General features: G+C 40.5%; 4 protein-coding genes across 5 annotated transcripts; 1 reads left to right on the top strand and 3 right to left on the bottom strand.

The window, feature by feature from the left end:
* Window positions 1-683: 683 nt before the first annotated feature.
* Window positions 684-2,067, top strand: LOC110852435 (leucine-rich repeat-containing protein 51). Its single transcript, XM_022100507.2, has 7 exons — window positions 684-698; window positions 778-825; window positions 900-982; window positions 1,093-1,201; window positions 1,262-1,378; window positions 1,498-1,575; window positions 1,685-2,067. The coding sequence occupies exons 1-7, from the start codon at window positions 696-698 to the stop codon at window positions 1,904-1,906; spliced, it is 660 nt and encodes a 219-aa protein (XP_021956199.1). The 5' UTR covers window positions 684-695; the 3' UTR covers window positions 1,907-2,067.
* An 81-nt stretch (window positions 2,068-2,148) lies between these two features.
* Window positions 2,149-5,416, bottom strand: LOC110852115 (cyclin-L1). The gene is made up of 9 exons (XM_022100094.2): window positions 5,294-5,416; window positions 4,960-5,247; window positions 4,660-4,844; window positions 3,591-3,711; window positions 3,443-3,507; window positions 3,177-3,381; window positions 2,821-3,089; window positions 2,647-2,739; window positions 2,149-2,529 (listed from the first exon to the last, which is right to left on the bottom strand). Exons 1-9 carry the CDS (start codon window positions 5,414-5,416, stop codon window positions 2,232-2,234), a joined length of 1,647 nt encoding a protein of 548 aa, XP_021955786.2. The 3' UTR covers window positions 2,149-2,231.
* An 877-nt stretch (window positions 5,417-6,293) lies between these two features.
* Window positions 6,294-8,534, bottom strand: LOC110852173. Of its 2 annotated transcripts, none has more exons than XM_022100161.2 (7): window positions 8,354-8,534; window positions 8,136-8,241; window positions 8,027-8,079; window positions 7,826-7,948; window positions 7,656-7,751; window positions 7,293-7,535; window positions 6,294-7,222 (listed from the first exon to the last, which is right to left on the bottom strand). In XM_022100161.2, exons 2-7 carry the CDS (start codon window positions 8,192-8,194, stop codon window positions 6,642-6,644), a joined length of 1,155 nt encoding a protein of 384 aa, XP_021955853.1. In that variant the 5' UTR covers window positions 8,195-8,241; window positions 8,354-8,534; the 3' UTR covers window positions 6,294-6,641. The 2 variants fall into 2 exon arrangements, with proteins under 2 accessions (XP_021955853.1, XP_035709882.1); XM_035853989.1 differs by having other exon boundaries at window positions 8,361-8,534.
* Window positions 8,535-8,777: 243 nt separating this feature from the next.
* On the bottom strand, window positions 8,778-13,848 carry LOC118436299. Its single transcript, XM_035854061.1, has 4 exons — window positions 13,675-13,848; window positions 13,002-13,442; window positions 11,944-12,060; window positions 8,778-11,746 (listed from the first exon to the last, which is right to left on the bottom strand). The coding sequence occupies exons 2-4, from the start codon at window positions 13,217-13,219 to the stop codon at window positions 9,223-9,225; spliced, it is 2,859 nt and encodes a 952-aa protein (XP_035709954.1). The 5' UTR covers window positions 13,220-13,442; window positions 13,675-13,848; the 3' UTR covers window positions 8,778-9,222.
* Between the last annotated feature and the right edge of the window lie 367 nt (window positions 13,849-14,215).

The following is a 14,215-nucleotide window of genomic DNA, read 5'->3' as shown; positions in this document are numbered from 1 at the left end:
CGTTAGTCCATAATAAATTGTTTCAGAGTAACAGAAAGGTTGAGAGTTTTGGGTCAGTGCAGCTTATTTTAAGTGTCCTCAATTTTTGTCATTTTGTCGCAACAAGTTCTAAAATTATAGAGAGGAATATATTATTCAAATTTCCTAAGCGTGGAGTCTTGAGAAGATAGTCATCAGTGGAGTCATCAACTCAATTCTATTTAATCCCCAACCTCCGCAATGGATGCCCAAATGAAGGGAGGAGGCGCCCCTGAGCGTCCAGCAATCCCGGATATTCTGATCGAGGCGACGGTACGAGCCATCAAAGCTGGAATGAAACCGGACGACTTTGCCAGAGCTGCAGCCATGCAACAAGCCAAAGAAGAAGAGAGCACGACGACCAAAATGGGGGGCAAGCGCACCAAGGGCAAAAGCGAGCGGAGGTTAAGGGGTGGTCACTCAAGGAAGGTCGCAGCCGACGATGAAGACGCCGAACCTGAGCGAACTTATCGCAACTTTGATGAGCGACGGATGGGGTTTCTTGTCATTGGCGATCAGCATCGGTGGGTCTTTCTCGCCACGATATTTTAATCTCAATCAATCTGACCCTCTAAGCTATTACATGGTGGGTGACGACTTGCTTGCAGGTTTGCGGGTGTATATGGGTCAGATAGGTACGTTTTTGCATCTGCTGCCCCCTGGACTACTCCTTCTGCATGGTTTAAATTCAAATTTATATCTTTAAGGCATAAGGACGAACTAAATTTAATTAGTTTAAAATTTTTTATATTTATCTAGATTAATAAAATCGAAGAGATTGTGACGGAGGGAGAACAACCTCAAACGGTAAATATTCATATCTAATTATTTAGCTTATATAATCATCATATAATTGTCGAATGATAATATAATTAATATAGGCACGCAATTATCGAGCGCCATTCAAAACTCAGGATGAACGTTATCGCACCTCATCCATCCGACTCAGCTACAACGTTATAACGTATGATTATATATTTTATGCACTAAATAATTCTGGAAGTTTGCATGAAAGTTTAGTAAGCGTCAGAGCAAGAGAGATGAATTTATGAGAGTGTGGTTTTTCCTCAATAGCGAAACGGATGGACTAATTAACGTACTGTACAAAATATTGGATGGTGGTCCACTAGGACTCTGTTGGTTGGACATCTCTTTCAATACAATCACAAAGCTGGATGAGGACGTAATCTATTTGCTTTAAGTACAGTAAATATCTTGTAATGCGCCATTTTTCATATGACAGAGCTTATCACAACTTCCAAATCTCAAAATACTCTATTTGCATGGGAATTCCATTGTTGACATGACCGAAATTCCAAAGCTCCAAGCATTGGGGAGCCTGAAAACGCTGACCCTTCATGTAAGACACATGCTTAAGCTTAATACACAAGTTTCCGAATTTTAATAGTACAGGAGTTGTGTATTACATGTACTTGAATATTTACCTACGAGTTGTTGACCCATTGAAATTATGTATAGGGCAATCCCTTGGAGGAGGAGGAAGGGTACCGGATTGCAGTCATTTTCTACATGCCGTACCTCCTTCACTTGGACATGGTTAGAAGAAGATATAGTACTAGTATCATCCTTTCTTTAAACCATCAAATAATTACCAAGAATGATTTCATATCCATTCCAACAATTCGTATTGGATTAACATATTTAGGTGGGAGTGACGAAAGCAGATCGAGCAAACTCTCAAAATTTTGGTGCAAGGTATGAGTCCTACTGGAAGAAGCGTCACGAAGAGTTTGAGGAGAGTTACAAGTCTCAGAAAAAAGCTGCTGAAATCTCCTACACTGAGCGAGTGATGAAGGCTGGAGAAGACTCGGAAGACGAGTTTGATGACAATAACAATAATACTCACAATACGAAAGCAAAAAAATAGATCTAAGCAAATAGAGTTTGACCCCTTTGACCAAGACAATGTATATGTACTTCAAGACAGTAATTATTTATTAATACAAATATATTGTATACATACACCAACAAACTTGTATAGCGGAACAACGTATTTTAAGAACTTTAAAATCCAAGTAATTATACTAGTTCTAGTGTTTGTTTAAAAAATATTTATGCACAACAAACTGAAATAATTGAGCTTAGATTGGCCCAAATCGCTTTTGTGTGCACTTATAAATCTAACCATTAACTACAAAAAAGTTTAATTTGGAGAGAGAAAAGTTTCAATCCATACTTAAGTCTCATGTTCGTCATCTTCGGATTTTGTCCCTGCTTCTAGATTTGTTTGGATCTTCATCCCTCCCATGTTTTGAGGATTTGGGCTTTTTATAGTATCGGTCATATCGAATGTCATCCCTTTCCACGGGTGAATAGGATCTGGATCTGGAACGGTAGCGATGATGTACCTTGTTGGTCGATTTTTTATGATGTGATGAGCGTTTCGGAGAGTATGAACGACTTCTACTCCGACTTCGAGACTTTTCTCGGCGTGAGTGTTTCTTTAGTGATCTTCTTTCTCGCGAGCGTGATCTAGAGCTGGAATCGGACCTAAGATACAAAAAATTAAATGTATTTTTAAATATAAGCAAAGCAAATGTGCAGAGAATACGGAATTATATATATGTAAATATTATTTCACGTGGATAGTTATAAATTTTAGGATACCTTGATTTTCTTCGCTTCTTGTTCTTTTTGTTATGCCTTTGTGGGCTATCGTCAAAAGTAATTGGGGAAGGAGTCCGGCGCGATTTCTTTGGCCTATACAAAGGAAAATAAAGTATAGATTTAATTATTTTCATAAATGTGTATTTACACTTCTAATAAACTTTGGTTACTCACTGTGGTGAATTTGGAGCTTTTTGTACATGATCGCCAGCATCAAGTTTCCTCTTGTGATCATTGCCTTCTTTATTATTCTGGACAGCACTACTTGATGATCCTTCGCTGCCGGGCTTGGGTGACGTTGGAAGGGACGCAGGACTCGAATTAGCATCATTGGAACCTTGTGCAAGCTTGTCAGCAATTGTAATTGCCTTGGCTTTGTCCTTGGACTCCTTGAATGCTTTCCTGAGGCCTTTATACTTCTTCATAAACACATCATAGTCAATCTGCAAAATAGCAAAAATAAGTTGGCAACAATGATGATGCTAATAATTTATAGTAATTAGCATGTCTATGTATAGTGGCAAACTTACCCTTGGTCGTTGATACAGTTCAAGGATTGTTTCACAAATATCTAGTATGTGCTCTTCCTCCACATCAAATACAATATACCAGGATGGACTTGAAGGAAGGGGAATCTTTAATTTCCTGGCGCTTAAAAAAATACAAGCGCACGCAATGGCTTCAGGTTTATACTGCACAAACACATTGGATCGCAAAGCATCTGACATGTAATTCCTGCAAATAATTATCAAAGATTAGTAATTATTACTTTTCTTAGTTTCAACAATCATCATACCATGACATCTGGACGAACTGCGAATCTCTATCATAGCCCAACTGCTGCATATAGACCACAATTAGCTGAAATTAAGAAAAGCGCAATTTAAACCCCAAAAATAACGTAGACTCTTCAAATTTAGTTCTTAATGAATGATGATAATTACCTTGTGAGGATGCTTCACATGAACACAAAATCCCAACTCTTTTAAAACCCTTCGCTCAGCGAGAGTGACCTCACTTTTTAACTGGATATAAGATTGGTCCAAAACCATTGGCTCCATTGTTCTGAAATTAATGAAGTACGTTTAGATATGCCATAAATGTAAGCCAAGTTTGACAATTAAAAACATAAATTGTTCCCATTGGTTCAGTCAAAGACCAACACACACGCGAGCAACGAATTCATCCGGTGGTACTTTCCAACGTGTTGGTGTTATTTGTCGACGTCGAGTGTCAATTACTAGTCAAATTAAAAGAATAATACCTGTGCAACCTATGCTAAACCCATTCTGATTACAATAATTTATGCATCATGCAGAAACGTTTGTGAATCAATTCCTAATTCTAAATTGGAGTCATTTAGTAAGCATTTTGGCAAACCACGTTATGATATAAGGTTATTATATATCGTCTGATAGTATAATTGAGCAAATAAGCCTTGTCGGGATTGACGAAATCGCGTTGTAAGAATAAAACTTGAGGAAATCATAAGTTATAGACGGACAGAAAACTAATTTAGCTCGTAAATTAAACGGTACGAACAGGAATTGGTTCCCAGCTGACGATGAACGTTTCATTCCTCAATTGGTGGCTCAAAACTGCAAATAGCTTTAGACGTAAATTAGACAATATAGCTAATAACTATGTAAATAAAGTCATGGCTTGGGATTCAGTTACAGTCGAGGTGGTGGTCCTAATCAGGTCAGCAAAGATAGTAACTTCATTTAAATATGACCACTGACCTCCACCTCAACGATAAGTGAAGTAATCAAAAGTTATGCATATTTTAAAAGTTAAGTTGATCGTGAATGCGTCACTACACTGTCAATTGAATTTCCTGGAACAGAATACCGGATGAATCCGTTGAACGCACAGGACGACTGCGAGCGTAACTCACATGTCCAAATATCGATCAGCCTAAAATTAATAATAGTTTCTGTAATGACCGCTCAACAATCTTGTAATAAGGAAACAAAATGTGTGAAGAGCAATAAATAAGTAGTAGTAGCTTACTTTCCACTCCGAAGTTGCTGCAGATGATGAAATACGTTAATAATGTCGCGTATTCTTCGTGGAGCTTCTTCAATTTTCGAAGCAAGATATATACAAGCCATCGCAGTTTGTTCCATATCTTGACGTAGGAAGGATTTGGTATAGTAGAATCGGTGAAATAAAACTTGTCCCGTAGCCATTGCCGTCTAAAACATGCAAAAATGAATGGATATAGATATTAAAATATCGTCTACATGAGATATTGCTCATTCATACATTTACAGCATAGTAATAATATGTAAAGCCCTTAGAATGGCTTACCTGAGGAAGTTTTAAAAGTATCCCAGAAGATGAAATAAGTTCACAGGCAACAACTCGAGTCTCCCATTCAATGTCTTCGTCCATGCCATCGGTTGCAGAAGGAGTTTCTCCACACTTGTTCTTGTCCAGGAGAACATTGTCCGAGGTGAGTACAATCTTTCCGTAAATTTTGGGATAATTTGTGGGTGCGGACGATGTTGAAGGCTCTGTCACATTACCAGACCCGACTCCTCCTCCTCCTCCAGTCGATGAGTTTGACGCTCCCCCTCCACCCGGTGTTGGGGGAGGTTAAGTTTGGCAGAATCTCCTCCCATCCCTCTAGAGTAGTCTTTACCGTGATGATTGTTATTATTTTGTGATTGGCTTCTAGATCCGCCCGATGATGTCGTTCCTCTTTCTCGTCCCACGGCTGACGAAGTATTAGAAGTCCTAGAGACCCCGACAATGTCCCGTCCATCTCCTACTCGCAAACCTATACTTCCACTTATTGTCGTTATACTCATGTTTACAACAATGGGCTCTGGCCTAGTGCCACCTTATTCTGAGTGTCTCTCAGCCGACTTGTATTTGGCTTTGATAAAATTTGAAGTTTGGCTTTCAAATTTACTTTCAAAACTATTCAAGGTTTAAAAAATATATATACTAAAGGCTAAAGAAGATGGCCCACACCTGTTTCACGACGTCATAGAATCTGAAAAAATTAAAACGGTTCGTTTTGTATATTACTCAACCAACACTGAGCAAGATGAAGCATGTAATTGGCGAAATTAATTGTGTACATAAAAATCAACTTACTTGTACCATTCGACAAGTCGGAACTTTTCTGCAGCCACGCCGCATCTAGGTTGCACGCAGGGCAGAGTTAACTGTGATAACCCGTAAAACAAAACGATCTTTATTTACTGATGATAGCTTTCACTTTGCTACTAAACTGTCGCCAAACTCGTGTAGATTTTCAACAATCGAGGTTTTGTGCCTGGAAGCTCGTAGCTCTACTCACAGGCTGGGATATTTTAATTGTGATGAGTTTTCAAACTATGCGTTCATAGAAATTAAAATTAAATGTGATGTCAAGAGGGTCGGTGCTGGAGCAACCAAATAACAGACGACGACAGAGAGCTTTGAATGATGGCGTTCGCCAGAGTCACGCAATCTCATCTTTCCAGCGGCAGCCTCGTTCTCATTTTGCCCCACGAACAGCTTCCTCCAGAAATTTACCATTTTGTGAGAAGAGAAATTACACACAAGTACATACAACATGAGGGTATAAATAGCTGGGGAACATCTTATGAAATGTCCCCAGTTGCGCCAATGAGATATTAATTCTAGGAACATGTGAGTATTTCAACAATAATTTTATTCAAGCTTTCAATGTATTTGTAGCTATTCAAAATCAAAATCATGCACGCATGCATACATCATCAGGAATGAAATTAATGATGATGATAAGCAGACCATTACAAAAGTAAAATCACACCCATTAAGCATCATACAGCATCAGCTCATAAGGCTATACACACAAAATCAAACATAATAATACTTAAAAACACACACTGCATACATAAGTATTTGTCTCACGAAAAGAGATTACGAAAGTACGAAACAACCTTTGTCAACTTTGTCATTTACAACTATTACTAATAAATAATTAATCAAGATAAGATCGAGACGCGTGATGATTTTCATCGAGGATGGTGAGGAGGAGGAGACGTAATCTCACAATGAGAATTGGCATCTTGATGATGATGCCCCGTTTCATCTAGAGTTCCAGATTGTTGTCCATCTGATACTGACTGGGGGTGAGATGGCGACGGAGTGATAACTTGTGAGATCTCTTCTCCTTTATAATATGATTCACTAGTCGAAGAAGAATTGAGATGATTTGAATTAACAGCAACAGTAGCATTTTCATGGGATGCAAGAGGGGGTGAGGGTTCTATGGTTTGAGACAATTGCATGTTTGATGAGCTTGACGGAACTGTGGAAGGTTTAATATATGCTTTATGGTTTTCGGATGGTGTAAATATCCGGTGCTGATCAATGTTGGCAAGGCCTTCACATTTTTCAACGTGTTTTTTCATCCGGCTAGCTTGATTACTTGAAAGATGACCACAACTTAGGCATTTCATTTTAATAAATCCACTTTTGTCGTGAAGTTCTTCGAATAACTCTCGAACTCTGTCCAATTTTCTTCCCACTTTTGTTGGATTCTCAGATGACCCAGATGGCCTTTTATAGCCAATTGTTGTAATTCTCTTGATAACTTTTGGCAATGTTAAGTTATAGCAAGTTATATTGATAATGTTAATCCAATATTAAGTTATAACCTTTACCTTTGCTGTCCATGTTTAGTTTTCCACTGCATCTCTCAAAATGTTTCTTTAACCTTTGTGCTTGATTGGAAACATATTCCTGACATGTGAAACATTTTGTACGCACTTTTCCATCGGGCATCGAAATATGCTCAAAGTATTTGTGGATTTGGGCCTTTGGTTTTCCTTTCCTGATCGGACTGTTGTTGGGACTGGTTTGCAAAGGATCAACGTCGGGACAGAAGGATTCGTTTATTGGATAAACTGCAAAGCAAAATAATTGAATACTTAACAATTATTCTTATTCCTCATTATTTCCATAAACGTTTAATCAAATACGGTATCACAAATACTACTTGGTATCAAATAGATTAGTTTGCTCACATTCAAAATCGCTATCACCTCCACCACCACCATCTTCATCAATATTATCCAATTCAGCGTCATTTTCGTCATAATATGCGTCCAGCGCTGGTTCATCTGGAACACATCAATCATCAATTTAGCTCTATATCCATTAGAAATTGTGGAACATCCTCCGGAGTATGTCGTACTTTTTATTATTTCGGGAAATGCAGGTTGTTTATGATGCGAGGATGATGGTTCTGCAGCAATTTTATGATGGTGATGTCTGTGCTTATCTTTCCTTGCGTTGTTGAACGCTTCAAAACTAGTAGCTGATATAATTTTCGAAAGAAACAGTTTTAGATCCTGAGTAATTGTAATTATATTTTGAGGCAATATCTCAAGCTCACCGAATTCTTGACGAATGAATTCTTTGAGGACAATCAATTCTTCTGACATTAGCCTGTGTTTATAATTTATAAATGATTGCATAATTACTGAATAATAATTATTTAATACCCCATATTTTTGTTGAGGTGCTCAATTTCGTTTTGCAGCAGTCCAAGACGGAACTCCATTGGTTGACGGGATTAAGCTTCAGTATACTCAGTCAAAATTGTCAGATCTGAAAACATTATAAACATTTTTCATCTTGGATTGCACTTTTAAACTTGTCAAACTAATCTACAATGCCAATCAATAACAACAAGCACGCAATTTGTTTATACGAACAATACCTTTCACCTTTCTTGGTCAGAGTTCCCAGAACTCCGTGATCGGGTGCACTAAAGATTCAAAGTCCTTGATAAACGAGAGATGGCTAAAAATTGTTGAAATTTAAAAAAATTGTCAATTCAAAGTTTGACTGGTTTGACTTGGTTGGGTTGCAAGGTAAATAGTAAATAGCGAGAGCGTAAACGCTCCTCCTGGGAAAAGTGCGACAACTTTCTTCACTTTCTCCTTTCTTCCCCTTTTGTCTCAAAGACTCAAAGCTGCTTTCTCTCATTCTTCTGCCAGGACCATGCTCATGGTTTAACCGATGACGAATAAATGCATTCGTTTTCTTATTAGTAAATCTATCGGGTAACAAGTAAGTACATATGCAAATTTCATACACATAGCGACATGAAAATCATGCAATGAGAAAGTGTGCACGAGACATAAAATGAATTTATGGATTTATTGCTTGATTGAAATTGGCATAATAATTATTCATTATTTGTAATTTTAATTGGCCACTCAGTCGTCGTCCAATATTCTTTTCAACCGTTGGAGAGAACGTTTAAGTTTCTCCTGCTCATTCGCACTGATCAAAACGGGGAGCTTCGTTTCAAGATCCTTGTGACCATCACTACCAGCAGGGCGATGCTGCGCTATCTGTTGATGGAGGGCAGTGGATGTTGTCGTCGTCGTCGTTTCTGCAGACGAGGAGGACACCAACTTGATTCTACTTCCGGTTACCTCAAGATGATCAGCCGTCTCTGGCACGCGGCTCTCCATCTTGGACTTTACGTCTTTCCATAAACTACGTAATTCTGGATCCTGCTGGAGGGGGACAAGTTTCAGTGGCGCACCCCCGAGCACATTACGAGATGGCCTTTCCGTGCTATGCGATGTGGACTTGCCCCAATGACTGGTAGCTGTGATGTGGTCTGAGAATGAGTGGTGTGGAATTTATTGCTAGATTTGTAAGCCTTGCTGGAAGTGGAGGAGGAGGGAATGATGGTGTTGGGGAGGTTTTGAAGGTAGTTGAAGGACGTGGAAGACGAGATGGAGCCGGTGGGGGATTTTGGTGGGGGATGCGAATGCTCACCTCGGACTCAAATTCTCGACCCATGGTAAACCTCATGTTTAGAATATTGAGACCGCTGGATCCTGTTGGCAAATAGGATCGATGTTTCCTTCCCAATTCCACGTCCTCTCCTCCAGCAGAAGCAGCAGCAGCAGCAGTCGTCGCATAGGTCTCAGAAGATTGCTCATGCTGATGTTTTGATGACGAAGGAATGTGAGAAATATATTTCTTAGTTTTGGAAATAAACTCAAGATCAAATGAGGATGCGGACGACGCAGTGGTTGTGGCCGTGGTGGATCGGCTCTCCGTCGTGCAGGACACTGTCGAAGACTCGACGGACTTTGAAGTTTGCGTGGACACATTTCTCTTCCGGAAAATTGGACGGAGTCTTTTCTCCTTTTCGTGATTCTCAATTATTGTGTCAAACTGATCAAGCTCAAGATCCTGAGCAGAGCCTTCTCCATCATCATCATCATCATCCACCATGACGGCACTTATTGGATCGTCTAATTCCGTGGCAGTGTCTTCCAAAGGTTTTCGGAGAGAATTGAACTCAGAGTCAGAGTTGGATTCAGACTGATCAGCATCGCCCCCTTCATCGCTTATGGTATGTTTCAGTGCTGAACTCCCATCGGATCGAGAGTAGTTTGTGCTATCGTCCACAGATTGAGAGTTGCTCAGGACTACTGCTGAGGAGGACGTAAGTTTAGACACTGCAACAACCGAAGCTGGTGAGACTTCCTCTGGCTCCAACGTTTCTTGAACCGTTTCTTGAGAGTGTACGTCCTCTAGTCCTTCCGACGACGCAATCTTGTCATTGTTGTGGTCAGCGACGAAAATTACCTCAATTTCTTCCGGAATATCCATGTCCAACCTGGCCGAGTCCAACAGGATTCCTGAATCATTAAACGCGGTTCTCTCACCACTGGACTCTGTTCCAATGCAGCTGTCAACGGAGACACTCCTTTTGATGACATCAGACGAAGTGAGGTCCTCCCCATCCAAGTTGTCATCCTTGTCAAGTTCGGAGTTGATGGAGTTGGCAGAAGTGGATGCGTCGTGGATGGTGGGGGACGACATTTCCAACTTGCCCAAATATTCCGCCACTTTATGCTGTGATTCCAACTGACTCTCAGTCATGGATGGGTTCGAAATGACAGTTTTCAAATCCTCAGAATCCTCGTTCGTTTCGGTTTCACACTGTGAAAGTTGTTGAGGGACTGAATTGCTGCTATTGGTGTTGTAGAACTGGGAAACATCAATGACATCAGGAATGCATGGTCTATCATTTGTGGTACTTGAGATTTCATTTTTGTCGAAATTATTATTATCCACAACTGAGTGCTGTGTTATGATGTCATCCAGGCTGTCTTGTCGTCCTCCTAATCTCAGTTCAGTCTCTAATTGCTCATCCTTCAATTTGCCACGTATAATTTCAACTGCAATGCACTGACTAATAATTTCCTCTTCTTCGATATTGGTCAACTCCTTACTGTTGGTGATGGTCTTGCCAGAGATAAGACTGACTTGTTCATGGCCTTCTTCTTCTACTTGCTCTATACATTTTTCGCTGAACTCATCTGCGAAACATTCGCACCTCACGCTGTCTTCAATACTGCACTCAGCTACTTCTGGATCCAAATTGCTTTCTGCCAGGTCCAACAAGGGTACACCTTCCGAGTGATGAACGACTTCCTCTCCAGCCAAAATATCATCAACTTCGATAATTTTTTCCAGAATCCTACTTTCTCTCAACTTCTTTGCACTGGAAATCCTGCTCGTCTCATATTTGTCCATGTTTGGGTGGACAGCGTCGGCAGGAGACGAGGAGTCATACACGACTTCTTCTCCAACGCCAACAGACTTGACATTCATTCCCAACTGCTTTTCCAACCACATCCCAAACGCCTCATCAGCCCTGGTAAAGAAACGCTGAATCACAATGTGGCCTGTAATTTTCTCCAAATCCGCCAGTTTCCCAGCGTACGCGGGTGGCACCGAGTGTGTCAGCATTTCGTCAGGGAAAAGTTGCACTGAATTGTTGGGTGTGGGTGGGGGTGTCATGCAGGTGAAAGCATCTCTACTCATGAGTTCTGCGTCCACAAACGTCTCTTCGTCCACTGACAGGATTTGGGGTACATCGTTGTCGTCCTCGTTCTCAAAGTCGGTGGAGGTTGCGGTTTGAAGATCGGTTTGGGTGTGGGTGGAGACTGTAGATTGGTGAGAATTAGTTGACGACTCGCTCATCGTGCTCGTGATGTGGGAGTAGATGTGCCGGATTTTGGCGTTCACCTTTACCGGATGAGACATGAATTTGTCTCCTCGGTTCACAGAAAATCTGGAAAGTATGCGGAAATGACAAAATTACATTACTATTCGATTGCGTATTTATTCTATAATATGCATATAATTTTTCCCTCCTTTCTTTCGGATTACACACATAAATATGTGTGTCAAATAGAATTAATCTGTTCTGAGGGCATTGCATACGAACTTGGGAGTTAAAAACGGATATAATATTATTACGATTATTACCGTTTTGAACCGGTGGCAGTGGTTGCGGCGGCTGGAGGCGACTTCCCCATTATTGTCTTATTCAATTTATCTAATGGGAATTGGCGGTAGGAGGTGGATGGAAAGCCGACTGCTGACCTGCAATTATGGATTATTTGGAATTGGATCCGCTAATATATTATGTGGAACTTTCCAATACTGTACACACAACGTCAAACAAGACCGATGAAAACTGTGTGTCGATATCCTACGAACCAATCAACTTTGCCTGTGCCCATTTCTCCTCTCTTCAATTATGTGTATGTGCTACAAAAAATATACTTAATTCCTGCGTCACTAGTGAATTAGTAATTGATGAGAGTGAAGTTGTGCTCAATAAGGGATTTTTCAACCTACAAGGATTTACACATTTGTAATCCCGAAAACAAAACAGGACTTGAGAACAGTGGATCGAGTGTTTAATCAATGTACACTGTGAAAGTTTAATCGATATACTAAATAGCAACTCAGGCATTCCATTCTTTTGACATATCTAAAGTTTTTGCTCCTAGACTTGGGTCCCCATGCAATGCGTGGTACGTGTTTACTTTGTCAATATTTGCCATGAAACAATCGCACAAACAAGGAGAGTAAGCAGTTACGCAAAAGCGCTCGTGTTATACATCGTAAATATTTCGGTTAGAGGAGTGAAAGCTCAAATGCACGTTTCATTAAATTCACAGTTCCTCCATGTGCTCAACTGGTGTCCTTCCTCTCCTGCTTGATTCTAGAGTACTACAAAAAAGGCAAGATTGCAAAATATACAGTGCCCACAGCAATTTAAGTTGTATGAACTCTCATCACTGATACCGTGTCTACGCACTTATGTGGTTTCTAACTGCGCCAACTTTCACCCACGTTGGGCACAGGTCACGCAACCACCCATTAAGGAACCATTATTTGGACAATGGCAAATGAAACGAATGTTTTTGCGTGCATTGTCACCACTCCACCAAAAACGAGGTTTGAGCAAGGGGTACAAAGGTTTGGAACAAAAGAGGAACAATTGGAACGATATAAAGCCGATCGGTACTACTCACAGCCTTGTGCAGCCGGGGCCGAGATCACGGAAGCTGGGTTTGATGATGGAGGGGCAGCCCAATTGTTCCACGTAGTACTTTTTGGACCCGACTTTCTCGGGACCGGAAACGGTGTAGAAAAGCGGAGAGGAGACGGAACTGACCAGCAACGTTTGTCGCCCTCGTCCCGTCTCTGGCTGGAACTGGTCGTCGTCGTCGGTTCGTTCAGCTTTCTCCATCGTCGTGTTGCTTAATCGGAGAGAGAACTAATCCAGCCTGCCCTCCTCATGTCACGCATCCATCCATCCATCCACCCCTAGTCACCCACATCAATTCCCCCTTCCGAAAAAATGTTGCATGCCGTTGTGAATTTACTCCCCGTGCTGCTAGCACTGCTCAAACGGCAGCAGGATTTTTTATATGCTGCACGTTTTCTCCTCCACGTTACACGACTTGCAAGAGCTGCAAATAAATATTGCAATCAATATATGTTTAGATGTATGTAGGCGAAGGCTGGCGTCGTGCAGTTACGTTTTGTGGGGAAACTTTGGTCTCCTTTTTGGTAATTTATTTTCTCCGAGATATTATTAATAAGTATGATTTGCATGATGACATGCAGGAAAGTCATATAATTTGAGAAATTGGCTTCTGATGGGACTTTCGACTATGTTCCATAAATCATGAGACAAATTACCTTTGTTGGTGGTCAATCAGTGCAACTAACATATGCGTAGAGAGGACAGAGGAACAAGCCACGAGGGAGTACTTTCACCGTAGCCTTTTCAACTTATTCCTGTTTCTAGAATGGAACTAGAATTGCGACACTGAGGAGGGGAGGTTGTGTACTATCAACTCCCGGATCTCGATGCCCTTTGGATATGTGGTAGTGTCCCATGAATGAACAAGAACCCTGAAGTGGTTTAATGCCATGGCCACATTTGCGCCCGCCACACCCACTCAAAGGTGCCCAAAAATCGCTTTCACTCTAGCTTTCACTCATTCAAAATAACGCCAAAAATCCAATTTTACTCCGATTTTCAAATTTATTTCACCATTATACTCCCAGATAGTTGCTCTCTTATATGCAACATCAAATTCAACTTTTTGGAATTCTTAGTATTTTTAAAATTTAAAATTCTGAATGAGCATTGTTGTGGAAATCAACAAAACAAATTATTTCTGCGAGATAATCATCAAAAAAGTTGAGTTTGATGCTGTATATAAGAGAGCAACTA

This window comes from Folsomia candida, unplaced genomic scaffold (genome assembly GCF_002217175.1).
Source record: "Folsomia candida strain VU population unplaced genomic scaffold, ASM221717v1 Fcan01_Sc007, whole genome shotgun sequence".
Taxonomy (NCBI): Eukaryota; Metazoa; Arthropoda; class Collembola; order Entomobryomorpha; family Isotomidae; genus Folsomia; species Folsomia candida.
Note: the sequence above shows the minus strand (reverse complement) of the source record. Positions and strands in the feature narration are given on the sequence as shown.

Coding starts and splice junctions, on each gene's coding strand:
- LOC110852173 (XM_022100161.2), bottom strand. CDS start 8,194: ATGGAGTTCCGTCTTGGACTGCTGCAAAACGAAATTGAGCACCTCAAC. Junction 7,949..8,026: donor ATTCATTCGTCAAGAATTCG/GTGAGCTTGAGA, acceptor AAATTATATCAG/CTACTAGTTTTGAAGCGTTC. Junction 7,752..7,825: donor ATTTCCCGAAATAATAAAAA/GTACGACATACT, acceptor GATGTGTTCCAG/ATGAACCAGCGCTGGACGCA.
- LOC118436299 (XM_035854061.1), bottom strand. CDS start 13,219: ATGGAGAAAGCTGAACGAACCGACGACGACGACCAGTTCCAGCCAGAG. Junction 12,061..13,001: donor GGCCCCGGCTGCACAAGGCT/GTGAGTAGTACC, acceptor CCATAATTGCAG/GTCAGCAGTCGGCTTTCCAT. Junction 11,747..11,943: donor ACTGCCACCGGTTCAAAACG/GTAATAATCGTA, acceptor CATACTTTCCAG/ATTTTCTGTGAACCGAGGAG.
- LOC110852115 (XM_022100094.2), bottom strand. CDS start 5,416: ATGGACGGGACATTGTCGGGGTCTCTAGGACTTCTAATACTTCGTCAG. Junction 4,845..4,959: donor TACTTTTAAAACTTCCTCAG/GTAAGCCATTCT, acceptor TGCATGTTTTAG/ACGGCAATGGCTACGGGACA. Junction 3,382..3,442: donor CAGTTCGTCCAGATGTCATG/GTATGATGATTG, acceptor AATTATTTGCAG/GAATTACATGTCAGATGCTT.
- LOC110852435 (XM_022100507.2), top strand. Junction 983..1,092: donor CTCAGCTACAACGTTATAAC/GTATGATTATAT, acceptor TTTCCTCAATAG/CGAAACGGATGGACTAATTA. Junction 1,379..1,497: donor TGAAAACGCTGACCCTTCAT/GTAAGACACATG, acceptor AATTATGTATAG/GGCAATCCCTTGGAGGAGGA.